General features: G+C 55.7%; 9 protein-coding genes across 9 annotated transcripts; 5 read left to right on the forward strand and 4 right to left on the reverse strand.

The window, feature by feature from the left end:
* Positions 1-49: 49 nt before the first annotated feature.
* On the forward strand, positions 50-2,719 carry M409DRAFT_20252 (uncharacterized protein; the record flags this gene model as incomplete). The annotated part of the gene is made up of 1 exon (XM_033805297.1): positions 50-2,719. One exon carries the CDS (start codon positions 50-52, stop codon positions 2,717-2,719), a length of 2,670 nt encoding a protein of 889 aa, XP_033670728.1.
* A 629-nt stretch (positions 2,720-3,348) lies between these two features.
* On the forward strand, positions 3,349-4,361 carry M409DRAFT_20253 (uncharacterized protein; the record flags this gene model as incomplete). The annotated part of the gene is made up of 2 exons (XM_033805298.1): positions 3,349-4,137; positions 4,227-4,361. The coding sequence occupies 2 exons, from the start codon at positions 3,349-3,351 to the stop codon at positions 4,359-4,361; spliced, it is 924 nt and encodes a 307-aa protein (XP_033670729.1).
* A 414-nt stretch (positions 4,362-4,775) lies between these two features.
* M409DRAFT_64836 (uncharacterized protein) lies at positions 4,776-6,161 on the forward strand (the record flags this gene model as incomplete). The annotated part of the gene is made up of 1 exon (XM_033816247.1): positions 4,776-6,161. The coding sequence occupies one exon, from the start codon at positions 4,776-4,778 to the stop codon at positions 6,159-6,161; it is 1,386 nt and encodes a 461-aa protein (XP_033670730.1).
* Positions 6,162-6,520: 359 nt separating this feature from the next.
* On the reverse strand, positions 6,521-8,190 carry M409DRAFT_64837 (uncharacterized protein; the record flags this gene model as incomplete). The annotated part of the gene is made up of 5 exons (XM_033816248.1): positions 6,521-6,564; positions 6,626-7,497; positions 7,550-7,622; positions 7,683-7,728; positions 7,810-8,190. The coding sequence occupies 5 exons, from the start codon at positions 8,188-8,190 to the stop codon at positions 6,521-6,523; spliced, it is 1,416 nt and encodes a 471-aa protein (XP_033670731.1).
* A 1,169-nt stretch (positions 8,191-9,359) lies between these two features.
* Positions 9,360-10,707, reverse strand: M409DRAFT_20256 (uncharacterized protein; the record flags this gene model as incomplete). The annotated part of the gene is made up of 2 exons (XM_033805299.1): positions 9,360-9,670; positions 9,726-10,707. 2 exons carry the CDS (start codon positions 10,705-10,707, stop codon positions 9,360-9,362), a joined length of 1,293 nt encoding a protein of 430 aa, XP_033670732.1.
* A 737-nt stretch (positions 10,708-11,444) lies between these two features.
* On the reverse strand, positions 11,445-12,395 carry M409DRAFT_52335 (uncharacterized protein; the record flags this gene model as incomplete). Its single annotated transcript, XM_033812055.1, has 3 exons — positions 11,445-11,967; positions 12,018-12,282; positions 12,338-12,395. 3 exons carry the CDS (start codon positions 12,393-12,395, stop codon positions 11,445-11,447), a joined length of 846 nt encoding a protein of 281 aa, XP_033670733.1.
* Positions 12,396-12,850: 455 nt separating this feature from the next.
* On the forward strand, positions 12,851-13,872 carry M409DRAFT_52336 (uncharacterized protein; the record flags this gene model as incomplete). Its single annotated transcript, XM_033812056.1, has 3 exons — positions 12,851-12,876; positions 12,926-13,184; positions 13,243-13,872. 3 exons carry the CDS (start codon positions 12,851-12,853, stop codon positions 13,870-13,872), a joined length of 915 nt encoding a protein of 304 aa, XP_033670734.1.
* A 572-nt stretch (positions 13,873-14,444) lies between these two features.
* Positions 14,445-18,297, reverse strand: M409DRAFT_64840 (uncharacterized protein; the record flags this gene model as incomplete). The annotated part of the gene is made up of 4 exons (XM_033816249.1): positions 14,445-14,541; positions 14,843-15,157; positions 15,209-17,808; positions 17,845-18,297. The coding sequence occupies 4 exons, from the start codon at positions 18,295-18,297 to the stop codon at positions 14,445-14,447; spliced, it is 3,465 nt and encodes a 1,154-aa protein (XP_033670735.1).
* Positions 18,298-19,694: 1,397 nt separating this feature from the next.
* On the forward strand, positions 19,695-22,798 carry M409DRAFT_52338 (uncharacterized protein; the record flags this gene model as incomplete). Its single annotated transcript, XM_033812057.1, has 4 exons — positions 19,695-19,781; positions 19,894-20,044; positions 20,225-22,171; positions 22,230-22,798. 4 exons carry the CDS (start codon positions 19,695-19,697, stop codon positions 22,796-22,798), a joined length of 2,754 nt encoding a protein of 917 aa, XP_033670736.1.
* Positions 22,799-24,629: the final 1,831 nt, after the last annotated feature.

A 24,629-nucleotide genomic window follows, 5' to 3' on the forward strand; every position in this document is an offset into this window, starting at 1 on the left:
GCGCCCTGGGACTTCTTCTCCAGCTGCCGCATGCTCCTCGTCGTCCACCATGCAATCAATCGCTCGGCCGCTGTGCCGGCAAGCTCTTCGCCAGCAGCGTCGCACTCTCGCCAGACAGTCTAAGGCCCTCACCATCTCGCGGCCAGCTGTCCAAAGAGTCCAGCAGTATGCCACCTCCCACCGCGCCGACGAGAGCTCTGCTCGATCCGCCGTTATTAACGTCCTCAACAACATTGCCTCCAAGCGAGAAGTCCAGCAGTACCTCGCCCAGTTCACCTCGGTCTCCTCCCAGCAATTCGCCGTTATCAAAGTTGGTGGGGCCATCTTGACCGACTACATCGATGTCCTCTGCGCATCCCTTCGCAACCTGAACCAGATGGGCCTCTATCCTGTCATTATCCACGGTGCAGGACCACAATTGAACAAGCATCTCGAGGAAGCTGGGGTGGAACCCAAGTACAATGAGGGAATTAGGATCACAGACGGCAAGACACTGGGCATTGCTCGCAAGCTGTTCTTGCAGGAGAACCTGAAGCTCGTCGAGGCTCTGGAGTCATGGGGTGTCAGAGCTCGTCCAGTCACCTCCGGCGTACTTATGGCAGACTACAAGGACAAGGAGACTTACGAATTCGTCGGCGAGGTCAACCAAGTCAATGCCCAGAGCATCAAAGCTGCCATTGCCGATGGCTACATTCCAGTGCTGACCTGTATGGCTGAGAGCGAAGATGGCCAGGTCTTGAACGTCAATGCCGACAAAGCTGCTGCCGAGCTTGCCAAAGCGCTGGTCCCTCTCAAGATCGTGTACCTTTCTGAGAAGGGTGGCATCTACGACAAGGAGACTGGCAAGCTTATCGAGGCCATCAATTTGGACGAGGAGTACGACGAGTATATGAAGAAGCCTTGGGTCATTCATGGCACTCGCAGTAAGATTCGGGACATCAAGACTCTGTTGGACGAGCTTCCACGCAGCTCTAGTGTGGCCATCATTCACCCCGAGAGCTTGGAACGTGAGCTTTTCACCCACTCCGGAGCCGGTACATTGATCCGCCGTGGCACCAAACTGCAGTCCGCTTCTTCCCTCAAAGAGTTCGAGGATGTCAACAAGCTTAAGGAGACCTTGATCCGAGACCGTGAGGGCCTTGACGCCGCCAACGTCGTCGACCGTTACCTTGAGATCCTCGAGTCTCGCCCGTTCAAGGCTTACTATGACGAAGGCATGGAGGCCTTGGCCATTGTTCTACCACCCGAGAATGCTTCCAGCCAGCTCGGACATTTGGCCACGCTCACCATGACTCGCAACGCTTGGCTCTCCAACATCGCCGACAACGTCTTCCAAAACCTCAAGCGTGACTATCCCAAACTCGCATGGACCGTGAAGCAGGACGATGAGAATCTGACCTGGTTCAGCGAGAAAGCTGACGGTTCCATTGCTCGACGTGGCGAGGTGCTCTTCTGGTATGGTATTGACACTCCTGACGAAGTCCGTGAGCTCATGGCCGAGTTTATTCAACACGGCCGCCAAATGTTCGGCGATATCAACCTGGAATCGCAGCTTCACCGAGCGGCAACGGCTGCTGAGCGCATTCGCAACAAAGCTGCTGAGCTTGCAAGGGGTCGACAAACCCAAGCAAGAGCATTCAGCACCAGCGTGAGACCCACGAAGCGGGCTCGCATCGGAGAGATGCAACAACAGTTCAGGTCCTACACCACGAACCCTAACCCACCTCTTGGAATCAAGAACAGCGAGAAGGACTACCCATCCAAGATTGCTGTCATTGGCGCTCGTGGCTACACCGGTCAAGCTCTGATCGACCTCCTCAACAGACATCCCAACATGGATCTCTGTCACGTCTCTTCACGAGAACTGGCCGGCAAGAAGCTCAAGGGCTACGAGAAGAAGGAGATCATATACGAGAGTTTGACTCCTGACGATGTCCGTAAGATGGCAGAGAACAAGGCCATCGATTGCTGGGTTATGGCACTTCCGAATGGCGTATGCAAACCATATGTCGATGCTATCGAGGAGTCTGGGCACAAGGAGGCTGTAATTATCGACTTGTCGGCTGACTACCGCTTTGATTCAACATGGACATACGGTCTTCCTGAGCTGGTTCAGCGCAACAAGATCGCCAGCGCCACCCGTATCAGCAACCCAGGCTGCTATGCGACTGCTGCTCAGCTTGGTATTGCCCCATTGGTGCCATTCTTAGCAGCGGCACCAGCAAACCCAACTGCCTTTGGTGTTTCAGGTTACTCGGGTGCAGGTACCAAGCCATCGCCGAAGAACGATGTTAACGTCTTGACGAACAACCTCCTCGCCTACTCGCTTACAGACCACATCCATGAGAAGGAGATCTCTTCACAACTAGGCCGAGAGATTGCATTCATCCCGCATGTTGCTGTCTGGTTCCAAGGCATTCACCACACAATCTCTCTGCCACTCGCAGACAAGATGGCGAGCCGAGACGTTCGCCAGCTCTACCAGGATCGATATGACAAAGAGAAGCTCATCAAGATCTCCGGTGAATCTCCTCAGGTCAAGAACATTTCAGGAAAGCATGGTGTGGAGATTGGCGGCTTCGCGGTCCACTCAGGACAGAAGCGTGCGGTTATCAACGTGACCATTGACAACCTTCTCAAGGGTGCTGCCACTCAATGTTTGCAGAACATGAACCTTGCGCTTGGGTATGGTGAATATGAAGGCATCCCACTGGACTGAACGTCGAGACCATGGGGAAAGCGGTATTCAATGCAGAAGCCGGGAGCAACCTCGGATGCTTGACACCTAGCGCACTCGCTCTGGACGTCCAGGCATCGCAAAAGTGAGCGTTCGCAGCATGGACAGGCGTTGGTAAACTTCCTTGGGGAGGCCAAGCCACTGTTGGCTCTTGATAGATGTGTGATTGTAGTTATAGCGACCATCACTGGCGCTGAATGGAGCGTTACGATTTTGGGCTAGCACGAGCGATTATCTGCTCTTCGAAATACCTCAGCTTCTCACTGTGGCTGCGCGTGAAACGCGTAGTCGCTTGTTCGCCGTCAATGGTCCGTCTGTGCTTGCAAAAGTGAGAGACCGGGAGAAGGTACGGATCGTGATTGCTTCCTGTTCCCCTTATGGGTGCAATTGAATGTTTAGACCTTCTCTGGCACTATCGCTGGATGAATCGGCATACCAGCATAGGCGGGTCTTGGGGTTAATCCTCTGGCCGGCGTAGAGAATGTTATGTCAGAAAGGATTCGACACCAATGAAGAAAACGATGCGAGCTGAACGATAGATGACACTGGACCATAAAATCTCACGTCTGGCAACGACTTGCCTGTAAGATGCACATCGCAGCATCCTGGCAATGGCTTCGCAGAAAAGCCGCAAGAATGTCCTCCTTTTGACTTGCTCTCGCACACGGTCGAACCTCGTCTTTCGCTGGATCTGCACCAGCCCAGACGTCCACGCAATCCGGTACCCATTCGTCGCATCGAGGAGATACGGCAAGACCGAGAACAGTCTGCTCTACCATCTTCGCCACAACGAAGCGCGGCATGAGGAACTCGTCAACTTCCACTGTGGCGATGACACTCCCGAGGACTCCCTCGCTGCTCTGCGCAAAGACCTGCGTGCCGCCGCCGACGAGGGCAAAATCGCTGTCATGGTCGATCAATGGGAACACATCGTCAGGCTGCAGCACGGTCTGGAGATCCTCCGCGCAGAGCACTGCGTCCTGCCCCCGAATCCCACACACCTCCCAGACGACATCCTCACCTCCACGACAACCATCATCCTCATCCGCCACCCGGCCGCCGTGGTCGACTCCATCTGCCGCATGGCCCTCGGGCTCTCGCGCAAATACAGCCCGGACGGCGAAGACTTCCGGCTGTTCGGCTTGGTCCGCGCTCATCGTCTCCTGTTCGATAGTTTCTCTTCTCAGCACATGCAGCCGATCGTCGTCGATAGCTGGGACGTCGTCACGGATACCACCCGGGTTCAAGCAGTGCTCGAAGAGAGACTTGGAACTCAGGGCATGACGGACGTGTGGGAGCCGAGGACGCAGGAGGAATTGGCGAGTTTCCATCCTATGACGCTTGCGGCTACGAGGGTTGCGAATGAGAGTTCGGGCATTAAGAGACCGGAGAGTACTGTGGTAAGTCTGCAATGTACTTTTTTTTACTTGATCAGCTAGTCTGCCATTTCTTGTTGCTGCTGTCCAGATCGCTAACGACCTTCATCTAGACTTCGGAGGGAGACAGCAAGAATTTTTTCTTGGAGTGGCAGGAGAAGTATGGGGACAAGGTTGCGAAACAGTTGCAGGGGTTCGTTGACAGAAATCTGCCGGACTACGAGTATTTGAGGCAGTTTAGAATATAAGGATGCTGTGTTGTTTATGCCTCCCATCTCTGAGCTCTTAAATTTGCATGCGAAGTGACTGAAGTCGGGATCCAAGTGGCCATAAGTCATCATCGGACCGGAACGACGGTCGGTAGTCAAACCTTCCGTACTTTCGACTTGCCTCAGTGCATGACGAGATGTTTCCAACAAATACCATGCATCTCCTACCAAGCCATGAACAGGCTCCATGGCAGGCCCGTCCCCTCGAATACTCTCCTACGATTCCTACGAAGCCAGCTCGACGTCGAAACCTCGCATCGATGCGCTCTAAAACCCCATTCGTTCCCCCGGCGTCGAACATGCCCGTCGACGAGGCAATGCGGCACTTTGGGGCCTGCGAGTAGACCGACTGCTACTCACTCCTCTCCATCGATATTCACGAATCATGATAGAATGCACGACCGCGACTTCAGTAATTCTTCAAGTCTTGCCGCAGAAGCGTTCTGGCGACGTTTGCGACAACCTAAGAGCAAGCAATTACTCCGGGAGGACCTCCCACCCCTATCAGGCTTCCTAGACGACAACGCCGGCCTTGGTGGCAGAATCATCAAGCCCAGCAATGAGCTCAAATTAAGATGCACGGAGTTCGACGAAAATGGGAACGTCACTTTGGTCAATGGCGAGTTCCGCAAGAGCGAGTTGACGGCCAAATATTCTCTTCTCCCGCGAGACCTGCGCAAGATCGACAGCAGTGTGCTTCCGCATATTCTGGTTCGACCCTCGGCGATCTTGATCAATCTGCTGCATTTGAGGTGTTTGATCAAGCATAATCGCGTGCTGGTTTTTGATGTGTATGGTTCGACGGATTCGTATGCGCAGAGTCTTTTTATGTATGATTTAGAGGGCAAGTTGAGGCAGAAGCAGCAGTCTAGTGCGGCTGGGGCTTTGCCGTATGAGTTTCGCGCGCTTGAGGCGGTGCTTATCAGCGTTACCGGCGGACTGGAAAGCGAGTTTGAGGGTGTGAGGGAGCCAGTTGTAAGAGTTTTGAGGGAGCTGGAGGAAGACATTGATAGAGACAAGCTGCGATACTTGCTCATTTACTCGAAGAAGCTGGGAACGTTCGAGCAGAAAGCACGACTCGTTCGAGACGCCATCGAAGATCTCCTCGAAGCCGACGACGACCTAGCGTCAATGTACCTCACCGAAAAGGCACTCGGTGAAGAAAGAGACGACGAAAACCACGAAGAAGTCGAACTCCTCCTCGAATCCTACCACAAAGTCGCCGACGAGATCGTCCAAGTCTCCTCCAACCTCGTCTCCGCCATCCGTAACACGGAAGAAATCGTGCGCGCCATCCTCGACGCCAACCGCAACAGCCTCATGCTCCTAGATCTGAAATTCAGCATCGGCACGCTGGGCATAAGCGCTGGTATGTTCATCGCTGCGCTCTACGGCATGAACCTCGAAAACTTCATCGAGGAATCCCACTATGGCTTCTTCGGCATCTCTGGCATGTGCACCGCCCTCTCCGTCGTGGCTTGCTACTACTGCTTCGGAAAACTCCGCAAAGTCCAACGGATATCCATGTGGGGCGAAGGCGGGCTCACGAAGGCCGCGAAGGATCGTGCTTCGAGGGGGAACTGGCGAGAGATTCACGAGAACCACCTTTCTGGTGCTGCGGCGGCTGATATGGGCGATAAGCCGCTCGCGGAGGCGGTTGCGGGGATCAAGAGGGCGGATCGGTTGAAGTTGTGGAAGCATGCGCAGAATGAGCGGTTGAAGGCTATGCAGGACGAGGCGAACCGTCAGACGCCGGTGCCTTTTGGGCCGTTGAGATGATGACGATGGTTTGTATTATTCTCTCTACTCTGGTAGATGCTCGATCCTAGAGGGATGGTGCTTTTGTATATGGACGTGGGCATAGCGATGGCGTTGAGGGGATGGATAGACTGTACAGTATGCCTAATTACGAATGGAAGAGAGATACCACTCACTACTGAGGGGGAGAAGCTGTTTTTACATCAGAAGCAGTAGCCCGAGCCCCTGGATTACTGAAGCTGTGAGATCAACAGCTATCTCAAAGGCGGAGCTTCAGCAATGACGAAAAAGAAGCGGAATCTGAGCACCGTTCACGAGTACATTCGTCTATCCGAGATCTGCCAACTAACTCACTTTCTTCACACGTCGATCAGTCGTTTCTAGTGCGAAGAATTCGAATTATCCGCGCACGAAAACGCAGACCCTAAGGTAATATGTCAGCCTTCTACCCCAACCGAAGCTTCAAGGATAAATATCAAACTCACCAATCTGCCCATCAGCATACGCCTGAATAATCTCCTTGATCACACCATACGTCCCGCCCACAAGAAAGAACAACCCCAGCGGAATCAACATCGCATGGAACCAGAAGACCGCTTGCCTCAGCAGACTCCCCCTGACCCAATCCTTGTGGTCGTGTATCCACAGCCACCCCGGGAGTGCGATAGCCAAGGGCGCAAAGCAAACACTCCCCGTCAAAGCGATGAGGTAATTGAAAATCGGAATCGCCTCCGCCAGCACGAACGCCAAAGCCGCGAGCCCAAACGTACAGCTCAGCCAGGTGCTCCAGTGCACGAGAGTGTTGGCCTGGAGGTGCTTGCTGTTCCGCAAGATCCGCACGAAGACGTACTTGGCCGCGACGTGGAGGTAGAGGCAGGCGCTGACGATGAGGCCGATGAGGCCGACGCCGTAGGCGACCATTTTGACCGTTTGGCCGGCGGAGCCGAGTGAGGGGGACGCGACCCATTGGCCGCACCAGCGGTAGACGACGAGGGAGAAGGCGAGGTAGGCGGCGGTGACGAGGGACATGCAGACGAAGAGGGCTTTGCGGTAGTCCTTGGGGTTCTTCATCTCGGAGATGACGGGTAGGAAGGCGGAAGTGCCGGCGGACGAGACGAAGATTGTGGTGGAGGCGACGACGCCTGCGGCGAAGGTTACGCCGGAGGGCACGACGTAGTAGCCGAGTTCGAAGTCGCCTGTTGCTGGGGCGGCGGCGGGGCGGTCGCGTGTGGTGACGGCGACGACGACGATGAAGACGGCTACGAAGATGGATATGAAGCCTGCCCAGGTGAGCCAGCCGATTTGGTGGAATTTGCGGACGGAGGCGGTTAGGGCGACGACCATTGTTGCGAGGAAGCTGGGATATCGTCAGTTCGATGGAGATTATGCTGGGTTGCGTTTGTACGTACGCCCACCAGACTGTGCATGCGGCGTGGTGTGAGAGGGCGTTGAGACCAACTGATACGCCTATGATTCCGGAGCCTTGTTTTCGAGGTCAGTCTTCCCTGCTCCCTCCATATCGTCCTTCGACGCAGGACTCACCAGAACATAGCACATAAGCAATGATGAACAAACCGCCAACAAGCTCCTGCCCACAGCGAACCATATTAGCCACGATCCCCCTAACTCTCAAACTAACAGGAGTTGAATCATCCAAGGAAAAACCCACCCTCATCCAAATACCCCCCACCTCCTTCGCCATATCCGCAATCGAATGACACCCGGGATGCCGATTCCTAAAATCCCCCTGAATCACCGCCGTATACGTATTCAACGCTCCCCACCCGATCACATTCAGCGCACCGCCGACCGCCCCGAGCGAAACCATGGCCGTCGGGATGGAGAGGACTCCCGTGGCGAAGATGATTTTGAGAAAGATCACCGAGGCGCGCGGCCAGCCGACGGTGCGGAAGTTGACTTCGCCATCTTTGCGGAAGACTTCGCCGGCCTCGAAGTCGGTGATTTGGCCGACGATTGCTTCGGGGTCGGAGGGGTGGGTGTCGTGGTGGGCTTTCTTTTCGTTGGATTTAGTAGAGGGTGGGGAGGACATGTTGTGCGGGAGATCTGCTTCGAGGTAGAAAGGTAAGGAGAGGGAGGGGAGGACGTTTCGGGGGAATATCATGGGAACGATATAGAGGGTAGTGGTAGAGAACGCTTATCAGTTCACACACTACGGTCAACATGACTCGAAACGATAGACGAGGTCTCCTGGCTTGTCGACATACTATCATCAGCCAGCCAGCTCATCACTACTACACGAGGAGAAGGAGAGAGCTCCATGGTCAGCCAGGTCCAGTGTGCCGGCGTAACGATACAGACCAAAGCGAGGTCCTGATGAGAGGAAGGGAGAGAGATAGGCGACGCGCTTTGGCCGAACAGCAAAGGAAGAAGGTGGCGTCCGACCTGTGCGTTGGAAATTCATGTCTCCAGAAAACCAAGTAGATAACTAGCCGCAGGACAGCCAATCCTACGCTGATGATCCTGCTGGTGTTCCTCTTCTGATCCCTCGCGTGGCAAGTCCAAGGAAGGCTCGTCGATGGCTCGGCAGATAGCCCGTCCTTTGCATGTGGGATTTCCTCTCTTTGCACGACTCGTGCTGTGAGTGTAGGGACTTCTCATTGGTATGCCTCCGCAGGGCCCCGGCGATGTGGCTGCCATGCGGTGCTTGCAGCAGATCTCCATTGCTCCCAAGGCTCGGTTCTGGGTGTCGTTATCTCTGGGTGGGTGATAAGGGCCAGGCCGCCGGCCAAGGTCGTGAGTGAGAGTGTTGATGGTCAGGTTGAGAGACAGCTTTCGAGCTTTTGAATCAACAACGCTTCCTCATATTTGCTTGGGGTGGTGATGTTAGTCTCTTGATGCTGATAGAGGTTCCAGGTTGTCCGCTGGGCTGGCCTTCACTCGAGCGTCTGGAGTTGTGACGTCACCCTAGAGCAGGCGGCATTTTTGTCTACCTTGTATCTGTTAGCAGCATCACTCACCCTCCCAAGGATGAGACGTACAATGCAACGATGTTCTCTGTTTGTATTCATCATTCAACATTATCTCTTTGTATGTATCTCCAAGCCAACTAATTGGTGATCAGACTCACAAACTCCTTCGCAAAAGACAGAAGCAGTTCCTTTTCCCGCCTTCCTTCTTGAACTCCTCTGTCCACGTTGTCCATTGCGCCTCCTCTTATATGTACAGTCGTCGTAAGTAGTTTCATCATAATTCTAGCCTTCACAGAGACACCTCAGCCCGCTGAATGGTGTCGGCGTGCTTCGACTCCGTCTCATCCTCACCCTCGGCGTATGGACTGGACTTCACGGACTCGCCAGATTCGTCTTCCAGCTTCACTGTCTTTTCCGTCTTGCCATCCTCGGCGTCACTGGTCAAGGCTGTGCTGACTGAACTGCTCCTCGGCGAACCACGGATATACGCAGAGGATCGATCTGTCGTGTTGGACTCGGATTCGGTAAGTGAAGGGGCCCGTGAGTCTTTTGTCTGTTCAACGAAATTGTTCGATGCTGACGATGCAGATGATCCTGAGTCTACGGCTGTGTCAGTTTTTCGTTGGCAGAGTCTGTGAACTTCTGGTGAACTCACTTGAAGGTGGCGGTGGCGGTGGGGGCGCCAGACGGGCTGGGGAGGTCTGAGAAGCACGCAGGGGCTTCGTGCTGATCACATAGTTCGACATTGGCTCATCCCAGGCTCGGTGCGATGGCCGTTCGTATACATCAGAAGATGTGCTTTCCTCCACTTCCCAGTCCCCTGCTTGTTCCTTCCCTTTACCCTTGTCTGTCTTGGACCGCAAGTCTGGGAGTGGTCCCTTGTGAGTGAAGTAAGGCTTTTGCCGCACAGGTGCCGGGTTGGGACGTCGAGCAATCTCCGGTGTGTAGCCAAAGCTTGGCGTCGATGCTCTGCTAGACGCATCATTATCCGCCTGCTCGCCTTCTTCAGCAGAAAGACTCATCTCCTGCATGGCTCCATCCACGTTCTCGACCTGCGACTCTGGAATCATCTGTGGTATGTTCGCCTGGCTTTGTATGGTTCTTGGGCGTGGCCTCTGGGGAAAGGCAGGCGGCCCGTTGTATGAGAGGCCCTTCCACTGCATGTCCCTGTAAAGAGGTACTGCTGGCATCGACGAGTGCCTCTGCATCGCCAAACTGCGTAGACTGCTGCTGGAGCTACCCGGAGTCGCTGGATCAAATGTAGCATTACGGCTGATGTGCAGGTTCGGATGTGTTGAAACTGCGTTCAAGTTCAGCGATGCTGTTCTGGCATGCGAAGATGATGACCGTGAAGAAGAGCCGGTGGAAAAGCCAATATCTGAACACGTCCGCTTCAAATTCGTCTCCTTTGCCTTGGCAACCAGATCAGGTCGATCTTCCACAGGTACTGACAAGATCATGTCTCGCTCAACATATCGAGGTGTGTATGTCCTCCGAACTCGTGGTCGCTGACTCTGCTCGTCTTGCGGCTTGCTGATCGTATCGCTGGCAGGTTTTGCGGAGCCTGGACTGGACTCTTTCCGTTTGAATATACCACGCAGACCGCTCTTCTTACTATCGTTCTTCTGGTCCGGCATGGTCGTTGCGTGAAGCTGTGTAGGTCGACGATCCACGTCGATAAATTCTTCGCAGAGAAGCGGTGCCGGGCGGCGGTACGACGCTCATGCAAGAAGCAGCAATAAGATGCAGCCGGTAACAAGCGTGCTGGTTCGTGGAGAGGGAAGAGGGTCAATGTGCACTTCGTTGGGTGACCGACACAATATACAACAATTCAGCGCGCAGGGTGCTATCTCGTGGCCTAACTTGATCGCGGAGAACGGACCCTCAACAGCAGCGAAATCCGCTGAGTGCGCTAGCTGGTTCTCACATGCCTACCGGTGGGCGCGGTCTGGGAACTTTCCATGCAGCCGGATTTTGGTTGATCTGGCCAGAGGTAATCAAGCTGTGCCCGGCGCACCGTAGAACATGCCAACGCGAGGTCGGCCACTGTACTACTGAGGGACCGCGGCATGTTTCAGTAGTCGGACCTTCTCTTTGGTACGAAAGATGGTCAGAATTCCAGCATAACACCTGCATTGATAATATAAGAGTGGACGGCTTGGAAGCATAAGGACGAGGTGAAGTGTAGGTTGACGCTTGCCGAGATCCGATTGGCTTTGAATCAAAGTTCGATCAGCGCAGCCTCCTGCGCATTTGGAACGCCATCAAGATTTGACATGGCCGGAATACACCATTGGCAGGCCCGACTGGGAAGGTAGCTGGCTGAATTGTACTATTCGGTCGCGAAAGAGGTATAGCAAGAATTTGCTTTGCATTATGGATTCCTCTTACGCAGAGTGCGTCCAGGCACATCTTGCTTGACAGCCGCAGGCTTCTTTCCTGTCGGAGCGGCTTTCGCGGTAGTCGTCTTCTTGGGCGCGGGTGGCTGCTTTCTCTTTCCTGACTTCGTGATGATGGTGGTGCCGGCACTTGAGTTGCTGGCTTCGCTGGTCCTGCCCTCCGTGCCGTCAGTGGCCGCCCCAGCACGTTTCGTCTGTCGACTCGGTGCGCGTGTCGAGCGTTTAGCTGGTGCCGGCTGTGCAGAGAGTTGGGGTTGTGCAGGTAGGGCTTTCTCTGGTGATAGCGTGGAGGGCTTGATTGGCGATTGGGGTAAGGTCCGAGAGTTGTGGGATTTTGGAGACAGAACGCGGGCAGGTCCGGCCTTGCGGGATGCGGTGCGAGTCGCTTTCGAGTTGGCGACTGCTCCTGTTGTCTTGGTGCGTTTCTTTGGGTTTGCAAGCTCTGACGCTGGGTTTGACGGTATGTTTTCCTTGTCGTCGCCGGTCGAGATCTCATCGCTGAACGACATTAGCACGTGCGCACATGGGTCGCTGATCCAGGTACCTACCTCTTTCTCTTCTTCGAAGGCTGTGTCTTTTGAGCTGGCGCTGTCTGCGCTTGTTGGGCCGTGTGTGATTGATGTGCCTTAGAGGCGACTGGCATGGGAGGTGGTGGTGCAGGTCTGGACTTTGAAGCATGCTCGTCCAATACCTCTTGAATGTTTCTCTTCCTCAGGGCTTGTGGAATTCTGTTGACGCGCATCTCTAAACGCGTGCGGAGTCCTTGGGCCTGCAACGCATACTGCGCCCTGAGCTTGCGGGCTCGCTCGGTGACTGCACGCGTCAGGTCAGTAATGTGCTCTGGACTCGGCCATGTAGGATTCCGTACTCTCGAGTTGCAAGTTGTCAGTTAGCGCTTGCTTTTGCGACTGTGTGATTCCAGCCATCTTCTTTGTTTCTGCTGGGCTTCGCAGTGGTATCTGTGTCGTCTCTTCTGAGGTGGGAGGAGCAGGGAAGGTGGGGATTTCTTCGTCGGAGGAGATGGACGTGTCCTTTCGCGCCAAGGACATTTAATTGCGTGTTCGGTACTTCGTAATGGTGTTTCGTGATTCTCGTCTCGGTTGGTCGTGAGATCGGGGGGTTGCTGGGGTTGTAATGTGTGGTGTTTGTGAAGCGATGTGTTTGTTTACCACGACACTGATCGGCGAGTCCGCGGGCTTCAAGCTGTGACGCCACACGCACGAGCCACACAGCTTGACAGCCTCATCACCCAGCTCACTTCCAAGCCAACTCCGACTGTCTGCCTCCATCACCATACCTTCATCTGCTGTCCTCAACACGACCTCAACACCAAGACGAATACAACCCCATCGTACTTGCATCCCCAACAAATACCGCCATCATGGTGCTCGAGGCGACGATGATAGTGTACGACACCTCACGTGCATGCCGATCGACCATACTAACGTCTACGCAGCGTCGACAACAGCGAAAGCAGCCGGAACGGAGACTATGTGCCGTCGAGATGGGAGGCCCAAGTAGACGCCGCCAACCTCATCTTCCATTCCAAGACCCAAGCAAACCCAGAATCATCTGTTGGTCTGATGAGCATGGGTGGCAGCGGTCCCGAAGTCCTCACTACCCTCACCACGAACCCCGGCAAGATCTTGGACGGACTGCATCGAACGAAGGTGAAGGGAGAGTCGCATCTGTACACCGGCATCATGATCGCTTCGGTATGACACACACAGTCCATCTGGCATGAACTGCATCTCTGACCTTCAAACCCCACAGCTAGCACTCAAGCACCGACAGAACAAGTCACAACGGCAACGCATCATCGTCTTCACCTGCTCGCCCATCACCGACTCCTCCGCCACCCTCACGAAACTCGCCAAGCGCATGAAGAAGAACAACACCAGCATCGACATCATCGCCTTCGGCGACCTCACAGACGAGAACCTGGAGAAGCTCCGCGCATTCAACGAGGCCGTCAAGTCGAACGAAGGCTCGCATCTCGAGATTATACCCCCGGGCCCCAACCTCCTCTCAGACACCATCGTGGCATCCCCGATCCTGGCTGGCGAAGGTGGTGGCGCACCGACAAACGGCGCGGGAGCTGGTGGCGATGGCGGCGCGGGAGGAGAGAGCTTCGAGTTCGGCGTGGATCCCAACCTAGACCCAGAGCTTGCTTTGGTGCTGCGCATGAGTATGGAAGAGGAGAAGGAGCGACAAGAGCGTGAGAAGAAGGCACGGGAAGAGGCAGAGGGCAAGACAAATCTGGAGAGCGTGCCGGAGAACAGGGAGGGCGAGGCGAGTGAGAGCCAGCCGTTACTGGATGGGAATGGTGAGCCGAGTGGCTCTGCTTCTGAGGCCAAGAAGTCAGAGGATAAGAAGGATGATGATAAGATGGACACTGCGTGAGTTGTCAAGAGCCTCAACTCAAGCCTACATGAAATGATTACTGTACCATACGGCAAAGCAAGGAGCTAGCTTTAGACTACAAGGCATACAGCTTTATTGCTGATACTCATGTTGTGCAATGCTGTCCCACCATCCTTCCGTTCTACGTGCCCTAAGTGAGATCGTCAACTCCGAGACATGGACAAGCGACTCAGCTCACAATCATAGCTCAATATGGCGTCGTGACTGGGGATAGGTAGACGAGGAGATAGAAGTCAGAACTAGCCGGAACATTGAGACAACTTGACGAACGAGCGGCACATGTTACATGTACTGGAAAGCGAGAGCAAGCGATGAAGACACTGTGCATGCATGCCAGCTTTCATTTGATATGGTGCACAACAGCACGCTGCCACTACTCGCCAGCATCTCATCTGAGCCTCATCATCCATCATTCGCGTCCAAGGATACGGACACATCCGCCAATTGATCCCTCCCACTTTCTTCAAAAGGCTGTGAGATGTTGTAAGGATCAGTGTCGTGTCGTCCAAGGTGAACAGGACGTTCCGCCAGCATGAATCAAGCGTACAAGCCTACAGCGTCAACGGAGCAGGGACAGCGCCAAACGAGCTGTCGCCATTCATGCCGGCGTCCTCAGGCTTCATCGTGCCGTTGAGGAGAGGGCACAACCTTGATCACAGAATTCATGTCAGTTCAAAGTCTCATTTTAGGGTTTCGGTACAAACAAGAAGAACAGCAAAACTCTGCAGAAGTATCATATGTGGAATGACTCGACTCGACTCGCCCACCTCCAATCAATCACAGAATGAATTCAGAGTACGAGTCATCCACGAAGGAAGTAGTAGCAGCCCGTCCACCATTGGCGCCAGCGGCAGCTTGCGCACTGCTCTGACGCCCGTGGGAGCCACCACCCTCTCCATCAATCTTCTGCTTGGTTTTGCAAAACTTGCAAGTAAAGGTAGATACTGACTTGCGGTTGGTCTTGATGTGGCCGGCCTGACCACAGTTGGCGCACTTGCGCGTGGTGCCGTCCTTGCTGCGCTTGGCCTTCTGTGGGGTGTTGTCAGCGGTGCCAGTGTTGACGGTTGACGCTGGTCCATCGGCATCAGATGGTCCTGGTGAGTTGGCTACAGAAGGCGACCCATCAGTCTTGTTGCGGGCCTTGGCTTTCTCGCGAGCCTCACGACGCTCCGCGTTGCGTTGGATACGTTCGAGCTCTTTCCGGAGCATCTCCTGTGCGTAATCGTCTTTCTCCTTGTCGCCGGTGGGTTCGAACTTTTGGAGGCTAACCAACACGTCAACACCCTCAAAGGGGGCATCTTCTGTGGAGTCATACTTAGCGTTCTTAAAGTCTCTCTCCATCACACGCTTCCGGTACGCCTTGATCACGCGTGCATCGGTGATGGTGATCTCCTCAGCCGGGCGTGGATTTCCCCACTTGTCATGTCCCCCGGACCGCTGAATCACAAGAGTCTTCTCGCCACGACCAGCGCTGTGTCCACTAAACTGGCTCATGTCGTCTTCCTGACGGCTCGCAAAAGCAGCTGGAGTGCTGAAGGAGGAGCGTGGAGTATTGGCGCGGCCGAATGAATAGTCCTGGTCGTTCTCACCATCATCATCCATGTCGTCGTCGGAGAAGACTTGGTCGTTGCTCAGGCTGTTCTTCTGAGCGTCCCAGATCCGGCGGATGGAGTCATCATACGACTTCTGTTGCGCTGCTACATTATATGAGTGACCGTTGTTCTGTTTTCGCTTCGCCGCACTGATTTTGTCCTCTACGCTCTCACCGATTGCATGGAACCCACCCTTCATGGAAGTCTTCACGAAGCTGAAGCCCTCGCCACGGTTGGTCGGATCGCCATCACCGTGAAGCTGAAGCATTGCCTTACCTTGACAGGCGTTGAGGAAGTTCTTGGTAGCACGCCATGGGGCGAGTTGCTGTTCGATGCCGGCACTCTCGTCGATGTCCTTGTCCTCGTCTGCATCCTTCGTCTCGCTAATACCGAGATCAGAGAGGTGCTGGACACCAACTTGCATAGAGTCCAGCAGGCAGACGTCCTCGGGACGAATCCAGCCGCGGAGCGTGTCTGCATCAGGGACAATCGATCCAGGTTGTGGAACCCAAACGCCGCTGCTGCCGTCGCTGCGGTTCGCAACTCGCTCGTACTTCATGAATTCACGCATCTTGCTGCGAGTCTGTGGCATGTCATGGCCAGGAAGATGAGGCATGAGGGTAGCGTTGTCGAGGACCTTGTCTTTGCGATCCAAGCTCTTCGTGTAGATGCGGTAGGACAGTGCACGGAGGCGCTTCTTGGCTGCGTCGGTGACCTTGCGGGAATGCTGACCTGGTACCTCCGCCAAAGGGAACTGCTGGCCGACGATATGCAGGTTCTCGACGTTGCGCAGGAAGAAGCGATCACCCGACTCGTACGTGCTGCTGATACCAATGATGAAGTCGGTAGTCTTAGCGGTGTGAGAGAAGACTGGCGCGCGGTAGAGTCCGTTTTGGATGGTCGGTACCGTCTCGCCTTTGTCTACGTGACCAAAGATGGCGAAAGGGCTCTTGTCCTGCGGAAGGAGAACCTGCGCCTCGCCGATGTCACGCTTTGGCCGCTCGTTGTCGTCTGTATCCTTCTTGCGGTAGTAGTTGATCAGGCGATTGCCCATGCCGAAGTTCGACATCATCATTGGCGCTTCTTCAGAGTACTCGAGGAGCAACATGGAGGCGTTGTCGCCCAGAGAAAGATCTTCGGCTTTTGCGAAGACTTCCTTTGCCTCGCGACCCTTGACGTTCTTGCGCTTGATGTGCTTGGGCTTCTGGAAGCGGTACTCGCGACCTGGCTGGTTCTTGAGTTCCAGCTGTGGGCGGTGGAAGCCGCGCTTGGCCTTGTTGTCGAGGCCAACCTTGTAGAAAGGATACTGCAGCTTGGTGGCTGGGAAGCTGTGTTCTATCGCCATGCTGCCGAGCGTGCTGCGGACCTTGTGCTGATGGTTCTCCTTGAGCAAATCATAGGCCTGGTCGTTGCTGATGTTGTAGCGCTTGGCGATGTCACGGCTCAAAGCTGCGTCTCGCCTGTCTCCCGGCACCCGCTTGAGCTTTCGCGTCGTTCGTGGCGCATGCTCGTCGATGAGAAGGTTTGGATCGTTGAGGTCCAGTGCCACTGACTTGGCGAGCTTCGCTACAGCGTGTTCAGGATTCTCAAAGGATATCTGCAAGCCTTCAAACGACAGCGGAAGACCAGATGCGAAGTCCCCAGTCTTGCGCTTCTTGGAGGCACGCATTTGATCTTCAACATCGTAATCGCCGTTCGAGAGGCCATTTGGAGCACCGTTTGCAAAGTCCACCGCCGAAGTTGCAGAGTCCACGCTTGCGAAATCCCAGTCCTGGCAGATGAAATGCAGATCTTGCATGGAAAGGCCGCCGACGAGTTCGTTCTCATCAAGAGAGCTTGCATCGAGATCATCGTCGCTGTCTCCTTCGGCAGCAACAGCATTGCCGATCGTGATGATGCTGTTGTTGAATGTACTCTCCTGGCCTGGCTTGTGCTGGATAGTGGTTGTCTTGAAGCTGCGCTCTTGGTCTTGGAGAAGATCGAGCGAGAGCTTGGTTGGAAGTACAGCTTTTGGCGGCTTGACCGGAACCTTGCCCTTGTATTCGACACTGCGTGGTGGGAAGAGCTCGATGAATTTTGGCGCTTCGGTAGACTCGTATCCTGGGAAAAGAGTGTGGAAGAGCTCCATGTCGGTCTCGATGGCCTCGCTATCCACCAGGTCTCCCGCATGCTTCTTCTTCGCATCCCTGAACATGCGCAGCTGCATTGCCTCTTCCTTGCTGAGCCCTGCCATGTCGTCCTCATCCTCGCTTACTTCCGAGGGAGACATCGCCGAGCCCTCTCGGTCGCCATAAGGAGGTGGACTGAGAGAAGAGGGGCTTTGCTGTTGAGCCGCACGAGGTTGCTGATATGAGCTGACCATGCCAGGAAGTGCAAGTCCAGATTTGGAAGGCAGAGCCAAACCACTCGACCGGTGCTGCGGAGGTGCTGGGCGACGCTCCTCCTCTGGCGATGAGACGCGGTCGCCGAAGAGGTCATTAAACTCATCGGTCTCGCCAATAGCATCGCTGCTCGGGAGTTCTTTGGCGTCGTGGTAGCCGTTGGGGGGCTGCGCAGAGAAGCCACCGAGGCCGCCTACGCTTGGTTCGAAGACATCATCCATATCCTCTCCATCACCAGTACCCTCCTGCTCTTCTGGCAAGTCATCGTCGCTGATGTCCTCGTAGTCGATCGCATCATCCGCCTTGCCTGCCTGATCAAAGCTACGCTCTTGCTCCTCCGCGTCGGGGTTCAGGCCAGAGCCCAGGAACTGCTTCACCACATCGTCCTCGTTGACTCCGCCCATCATCTCGTCCTCGGTCGCGTGCGGCATGACGGTGGGTTCAGTCGAGGGATTCAGCGGGTTGCGCAGTGGTCGAGTGTCGGGGAAGTGCGCCCCTCGCGGCGGCTTATGAAAGGATGGTGGGTGTTGACATGTGCGAGTCGCGGTCGCGCAGCGTGGAGGGGCGGGGCGGGCGGGTTATTTATGCGTTCTCGAGGCGGGTGTGTGATTGCGCGCCGAGCGTCGGTTGCCTCTAGTAGTGAATAGTCGCAGTCGCGGTGGAAAGTGGAAGTGACGACGACGGGAGGCGGGACGTCCCGAGGCCTCGTAGTCACGTGACTACGTCAAGAAACTTTCGAAAGATCAAGGATTTTCCCATTCGCGCAGCAACTTCATTAATGATTAATGGCAATCTGGAGCACAGTCAGTGCTTCCTGATCGGAGAATGATCGTTAATTGCGGTGGACCATCGGAGTCAGAGCTCGTCGGAAGACAACTCTACCTCGCACAAGGATCCCGGATGTACATACTGGATCATGGCAATAGCAGTGGTGCATGTGCCGCTTCGAGCAAGGCATCGACGCCTGGCCTTGCGCTACATGTTATTGCGAGATTCCCCTCCAATCACCGCGACCGCTATCTACTACATCGGACTGGGACACTCGCAGCAGCTTCCCAGATACACACATGCATGCAAGGCGCCATGACAGCCGAAAGTCTCGCAGCCACAGCCGGATAGAGCGAAGTCATTGGCGCAAGCCAGGTGCTAATGCTACCCGTCGCTGCGAAGGGCTAACTCAAACCTTGGGCAGCTGCAGCTACTGGCTGCGCGCCGCGAACGTGCACAGCTATTGACGCAGTCATATGATGATGCTAGCATCGGATTACCTACGAGGAATCGTGCTTGCGTGCGTGCGTACGTGTGTGGGCCGCCCCATGGCCGCCTGTCCTGGTCATTTCCGGGTTGAATCGTTCGGTTTGACGTGCGCCACAGATGGCACCGACGATAAGATGGCAGTTGTCTGAGACCAGGCGGCCACGCGCGCTGCTGACGATGAACAGCAGCGGCGCCGGTGCTGGCGGGTGGCAGGCAAATAACGACATTCCCAGCGCGGGCATCGCTGACCATGCGCTCGAAACGTCGAGCGAGTGTGTTTTAGGGCGCCACGTCGGACGGACTGCTCGCCAACAAGAAACAGCACGTCTGGCGGGCAGAGGATCGAGCGAGCTGGGCTCAAACCAAACATTCAACACCTGCTTCTGATCACCAATTTGCGACGTCGTATAGCCGCGACACGAGCCAATTGGCACCCCTGGCAAGCGCGCACGAACGCTGGTACTGCGACCAAGTCTAGACTGAGCATTGCCCGTTTGGGCCATCCCTCCTGGCAGCACTGGACCTGCTATTCTTCGCCCGTGTGCTCTATCGTAGTAGTAATGCCACTGGAATGCCCGCCCACAAGGCCAGCTCCGTCGCGCGGCCATCGTCAGGCCCTCTGATCCTGCTGCCCGTCGTGGAGGGCGAAAAGCGTATAGTGGCATCTATTATTCGAAATGGCGCCGGCGTGAACTTTGAGTTCGACAGTGGCTAGTAGGTTGTCTCCTATCATACTACTTAAAGGCCCTGCATCTCCACTATTGTACTAGCCTCGATTGAATTCATATTTGACCGGCCCTCCATTTGCTCGCGGCTTGCCTGCTTGCTTGCTTGCCTGCCCGCCGTGTAGGCTCTCTCTCGGTTTCACCGTCCCTGCCGCGCCCAATGCCCCAGCTCCTCCGGCCTATACGTATATTGGAGGTATGTCCATCGTGTACAAGTACTTGTGCCTGCCTGCTGCTGCCGTCCCGCCCAACCGTTTTCTGTTCTAATTGTCCCAAGGTTCTGCCGCGCTCTACGCTCCCGTCAAAAAGCACCGCGCTGACGTCGCCCAACAAGGAGCGTGGATAAGGAAGCTGCATTATTGCTGAGCGAAGCAAGTTTGTGGTGCGCCTGTCCCCGCTGGCGATGCTGTAGTGTCGCGCAGCAGGTGTTTCTTGCAGATGCACGCCGCAACGCCCGCGGGTGGTATGGAGATGGACAAGACTGCAGACGGCGCCGATCGCTCACGCGCAGCTTCTTCCTCGACCCACGATGTGGCTATTCGCGAATCTGCGCCGCCACTCCACCGATCCGTAGATCATTCACGACACCCATCCATACCGGCCAATGGCCCGGATCGCCTGCCCAACGATGTCTGGACCAGCGCCATCTCCCGCCTGCAGGCCCAGGTGTCGTACAACACCGGCATGCTGGAATCGCACCGTCGCCAGTTCACCGAAATCGAAGGCGCCATCACCAGACTGCACCAGGAAGTCGGCAGCCTCGCGGCGACTGTGAATGATGTCCGCGCAGAGATGCGAGCCAGGCCTCCACCCGCCGAGCATGCCAGGCATGATCCTAGCGATCTGGACGTTCTCTCTGTGCAGCTGCAGAGGTTGACGAATCGCGTCAACGAGGTCGATGGGTTGAGCATGCAGATGGACTTGATCAAGAATCGCATGAAGCGGTTGGAGGAAGGCGGCTCGGCACCACCACCAAGTCTACGACCTACGTCTTCGCAACACCCAAGAGATCCGCCCTACTACCAGGAGTCAGCTCCTCCGCCCTCTGTGCCTCAAGGTCATCCAGGTCCTCCAAATCCTCACCTCGTCCAACATCCACCACTGCCGCCTATGAGAACGGCATCGATGGCAGCTACCGAAGCAGGACGACCTCCAAGCTTCCCTGCGCCTGCGCCTCTCGAGTCCCAAAGCTCGCATTCGTACCGTCCGTCAACGGAATCACGACCATTCTCTCGAGAAGACCACCCTCCAGCAGGCGGCGCGCCACCACCACCAGTTGCACCATACCGTCCTGGCGAAGCACTGCCTCCACCTTCTGCTCTCACTGGTTGGCGGCCGGCCGAGTCATTTCCTCCGGCGGGGGCATCGCCTGCTAATCCTCCCCTAGGACCGCGGTCTCACGCAGGAGAATCAGAAAGCAGCGGCAACAGTGGTTGGGCGCCAGTCAATTCGAACCCAGCGATAAAGCGACCTCCCGAAGAATCGCGGTCACCTTACGAGTCTCCACTCGTAGATGGCTCCAAGCGTCCTAAACTTGCCCCATTGATGCCAAACATGCCAAGAAGCAACTATCCTGATGATGGTTACGGCCCGTCACAGCCTGCATACCATTCACATGCCACGTCTAACCCTTCAGACGGCTCTCTACACCCTCGAAGTCGAGCTCCTTCCGATGGCTCCCAATCGTTGCATTCTCAACCAGGGCCTCCTACAGGTCCACCTGCGGGACAGCACAACTTCAGATTCATCACATCCACCACGCAGGCAGACTCCCAGGAATCATGGCGTCCAGAAGCAGAACGGCAAGCCGCACCACCTCACGGACGCGGAGGCCGAGGACGAGGGAGAGGTCGCGGACGAGGAAGAGGACGTGGAGGCGGCGGGTCAGGAGCAGCACCGATAGTCGCCATCGCCCACCCAGAAACGCAAGAGCTCGGAACGCCAGAATGGGAGGGCAAGTCCGAATGGACAGGCAGCCAAATGTCACCAAACGGGTACTACAATCCTATGCACCCGTACTCGCCCAAGATGGCATCTCGTGGCGGTATCGTTCGCAGGGCTGACGCGCATGCGCCAGCAGGGCCTGAGACGCAGCACGAGTTCCCATCCACACCGATCCAACACCCTGGCCCTCAGGACCCGCATGCCGCGGCGGGCGATGCGCAGTCGAGCAGTGGCAAGAAGACGAGGACGAAGCCGATCCGTAATGCGGAGGGGATTTTGATCAGGAAGGATGGGAGGCCGGATATGCGGAGTGTGAGTTCGGCGAATAATCTGAGGAAAGTGCATGCGAAGAAGGAAGCGGAGAGGGCGGAGATGGAGGGTGAGTCGCATTTCAACAAACTGCAGGTGAGGGTACCGGGTTCTAACATTCCTCCCAGACGACGACGGCACGCGCTCCGGCACGCCCACCAGCATCGCCCCCGGCGAAAGCGAAGCCACCGACGAGCACCACCACCAACAAGACACCCAAGACCGGCACCGCGAGCTCATGAACAGGATCTTCCCGCACGGAGGAGAATCAGGCCACCGAGTCGCCGAGCAATTCTTCCCTCGCCACCACGAAGAGGCGATGAAGACGGAAAGCGAGCGAGACGATAGTCGAGAGGCGAGCAGTGGCGGAGGAGGAGGAGCAGGTCCACCACCAGCACCGACGACGAATGCGAATGCAAACGCGGATGTTGTAATGAAAGAGTCGAGCGAGGCGCAAGCCGTCGAGGAGGAGCGGGAGAGGAGGGAACACGAGAGGGAATATGCTATTGCGGAAGAACAGGAGCGGGAGCGGAACCGCGTGGCTGTTGAGACGGAGCGCCAGCGTCAGGAGCAGCAGGCTGGTAGCGGTGGTAGTGGTAATGCCATGGATGAGAGTGGTGATGGTGGTGGTGGTAATGATACAGTGGCTGCGAGCGGTGCGCCAGCGGCAGAGCAGCCTGCTGCAGCAGCTGCATGAAGATGAAGATGAAAAGAGGAAGAAGTAATTTCTCTTGGAAGTGAATCGATGCCGCTGTGTGTGTTTTTTTCTGATTTTCTTTGTGTGGTGTACATATTTTAACTCAGGAGATACCCCAGGGCTTGAGTACCTCCACTCCTGGCGTATGATTTTAGAGAGAGAGAGAGCAAGCGCAGCAATGCCAGACGGCAGAGTGTCTTCAGCAGCAAAGGCCCAATGCCTCTAGTTTCATACTTGTATATCACTTCACCGTGATGAAACCAATCCCTCTCCGCGCCATCTCACACGCCTTCCTCAACTTCTGCTCTTCGACGTCCGTCCACTGCACGCTGAGCTGATCCCACTTCTTGACGCGATACTCGGCCTTGAATTTCTGCTGTTGGGCTTGCATCTCCGTGAGCTCCCTCGGATCCGCAGAGCCGCTGTACACGACCAGCGCGCTGCAAGGCGGCAGAGCATCGTACACGTCCTTGATGTACTGCACCGTCTGTTTCACCATCTCCTCCAAACTCTTCTCCTCCGCATTCCCAGCAGCCGATGACCGCAGAGCCTCGGAGTCGACCAGTTTGGACTTGTTCCACCACCCACGATGGACCTCCAACTCACGCATCCGTGCCCAGATGAAATCGCAGCCTCCCTTCGGCACTTTCTCGCCGAGTTCATCTCCCTCAAGGGCGCACTTAATCCCCGCAACGACGTCTGCATCGGTTTCGCAGCCAAATGTTACTTGCGCTTGGGCACCATATCCGCGAGTGGGATCACCCCAGTCGATGACGGCACCAACCCTGGGCTCATCATCGCCGCTTGGGTTGACCTTGTCTCGCTTGGGCCGAATCGAGCGTGACAGGCGTTTGAAGATGCTTTCGGCGCTGCCGTCCGGGGTGCCCCATGCTTTGCCCTTTTCAGTCTTTTGCTTGACGAGATCTAAGCAGGCGCGGGCGTCTTCGATGCTGTCGTGGCCGGTGGAGCCGTGACCTTTTTGGATCTCGCGGGAGAGGTATTTCTGGGAGAGCCATTTGAGGGATGATTTCAGGGGCGGTCCTCGTGGATGTGGGAAGAGTAGGGCGGTATCGATGATGAATGGGTGAGTGAGCTTCAATGCGTTGAGATCGCTGTTTAATGAATGGCCAATGAGAATGGTCTGTGGAGTGATGATGGACAAGAGCTTCTTCTGAATATCCTCCAATGTCGTGGTAACACCTTCCAGAGAGGCTGGTGTAATGCCGGAATATGGCGTCAGGTAGTCGGTGATTGGGTCTGCCGGTTTGACATACTCATCGAGCACAACCTTGCCGTCCCAGTCGATCAACGAGACTCGTGTTAGACTGAAAACCTGTGGAGTTTGGCCTGCTGGAGAGGTAATACACATTTCGCAATCCATAGAAAGAATCTTTCTGCCCGCCGTGACAGATCCTTTCTCGATGTCCTTTTCCGGAACCGCGCCTGCAGCTAGATCGGGGATGTCAAGCGTGTCGACCCATCCGTTTGAGGTCGAGGTTTTGGATGATATGCGACGAGCAGCTTCTGACTCCTGTGCAGGCTGGCTCGCGAAATGAGCCGGATGCATGGCGTAGCCCTCGTCGACCAGTTCTTCTGTCGTGGCTAAGAGGTCAGTCACTGGCGTGCGCTTGTTCTGCCAGTTCTTATTCTCAGCCGGTGGTTTGGGACCTTTAGTCTTCTTGTCTTCTCTATTTTTGACAATTGGCGCCGTCAGCATGCCAGCCAGAGGCGAGTGCATCTTCGCGTATTTGTCGTCGCCTGGTGTCTTGATGGGCCACAAATGTTCGAAGAGCTCAGTCAAGGGTTGCAATGGACCTGGAATCTCTTCTTG

Source organism: Zasmidium cellare (assembly GCF_010093935.1).
Source record: "Zasmidium cellare ATCC 36951 unplaced genomic scaffold M409scaffold_9, whole genome shotgun sequence".
NCBI classification, from domain to species: Eukaryota; Fungi; Ascomycota; class Dothideomycetes; order Mycosphaerellales; family Mycosphaerellaceae; genus Zasmidium; species Zasmidium cellare.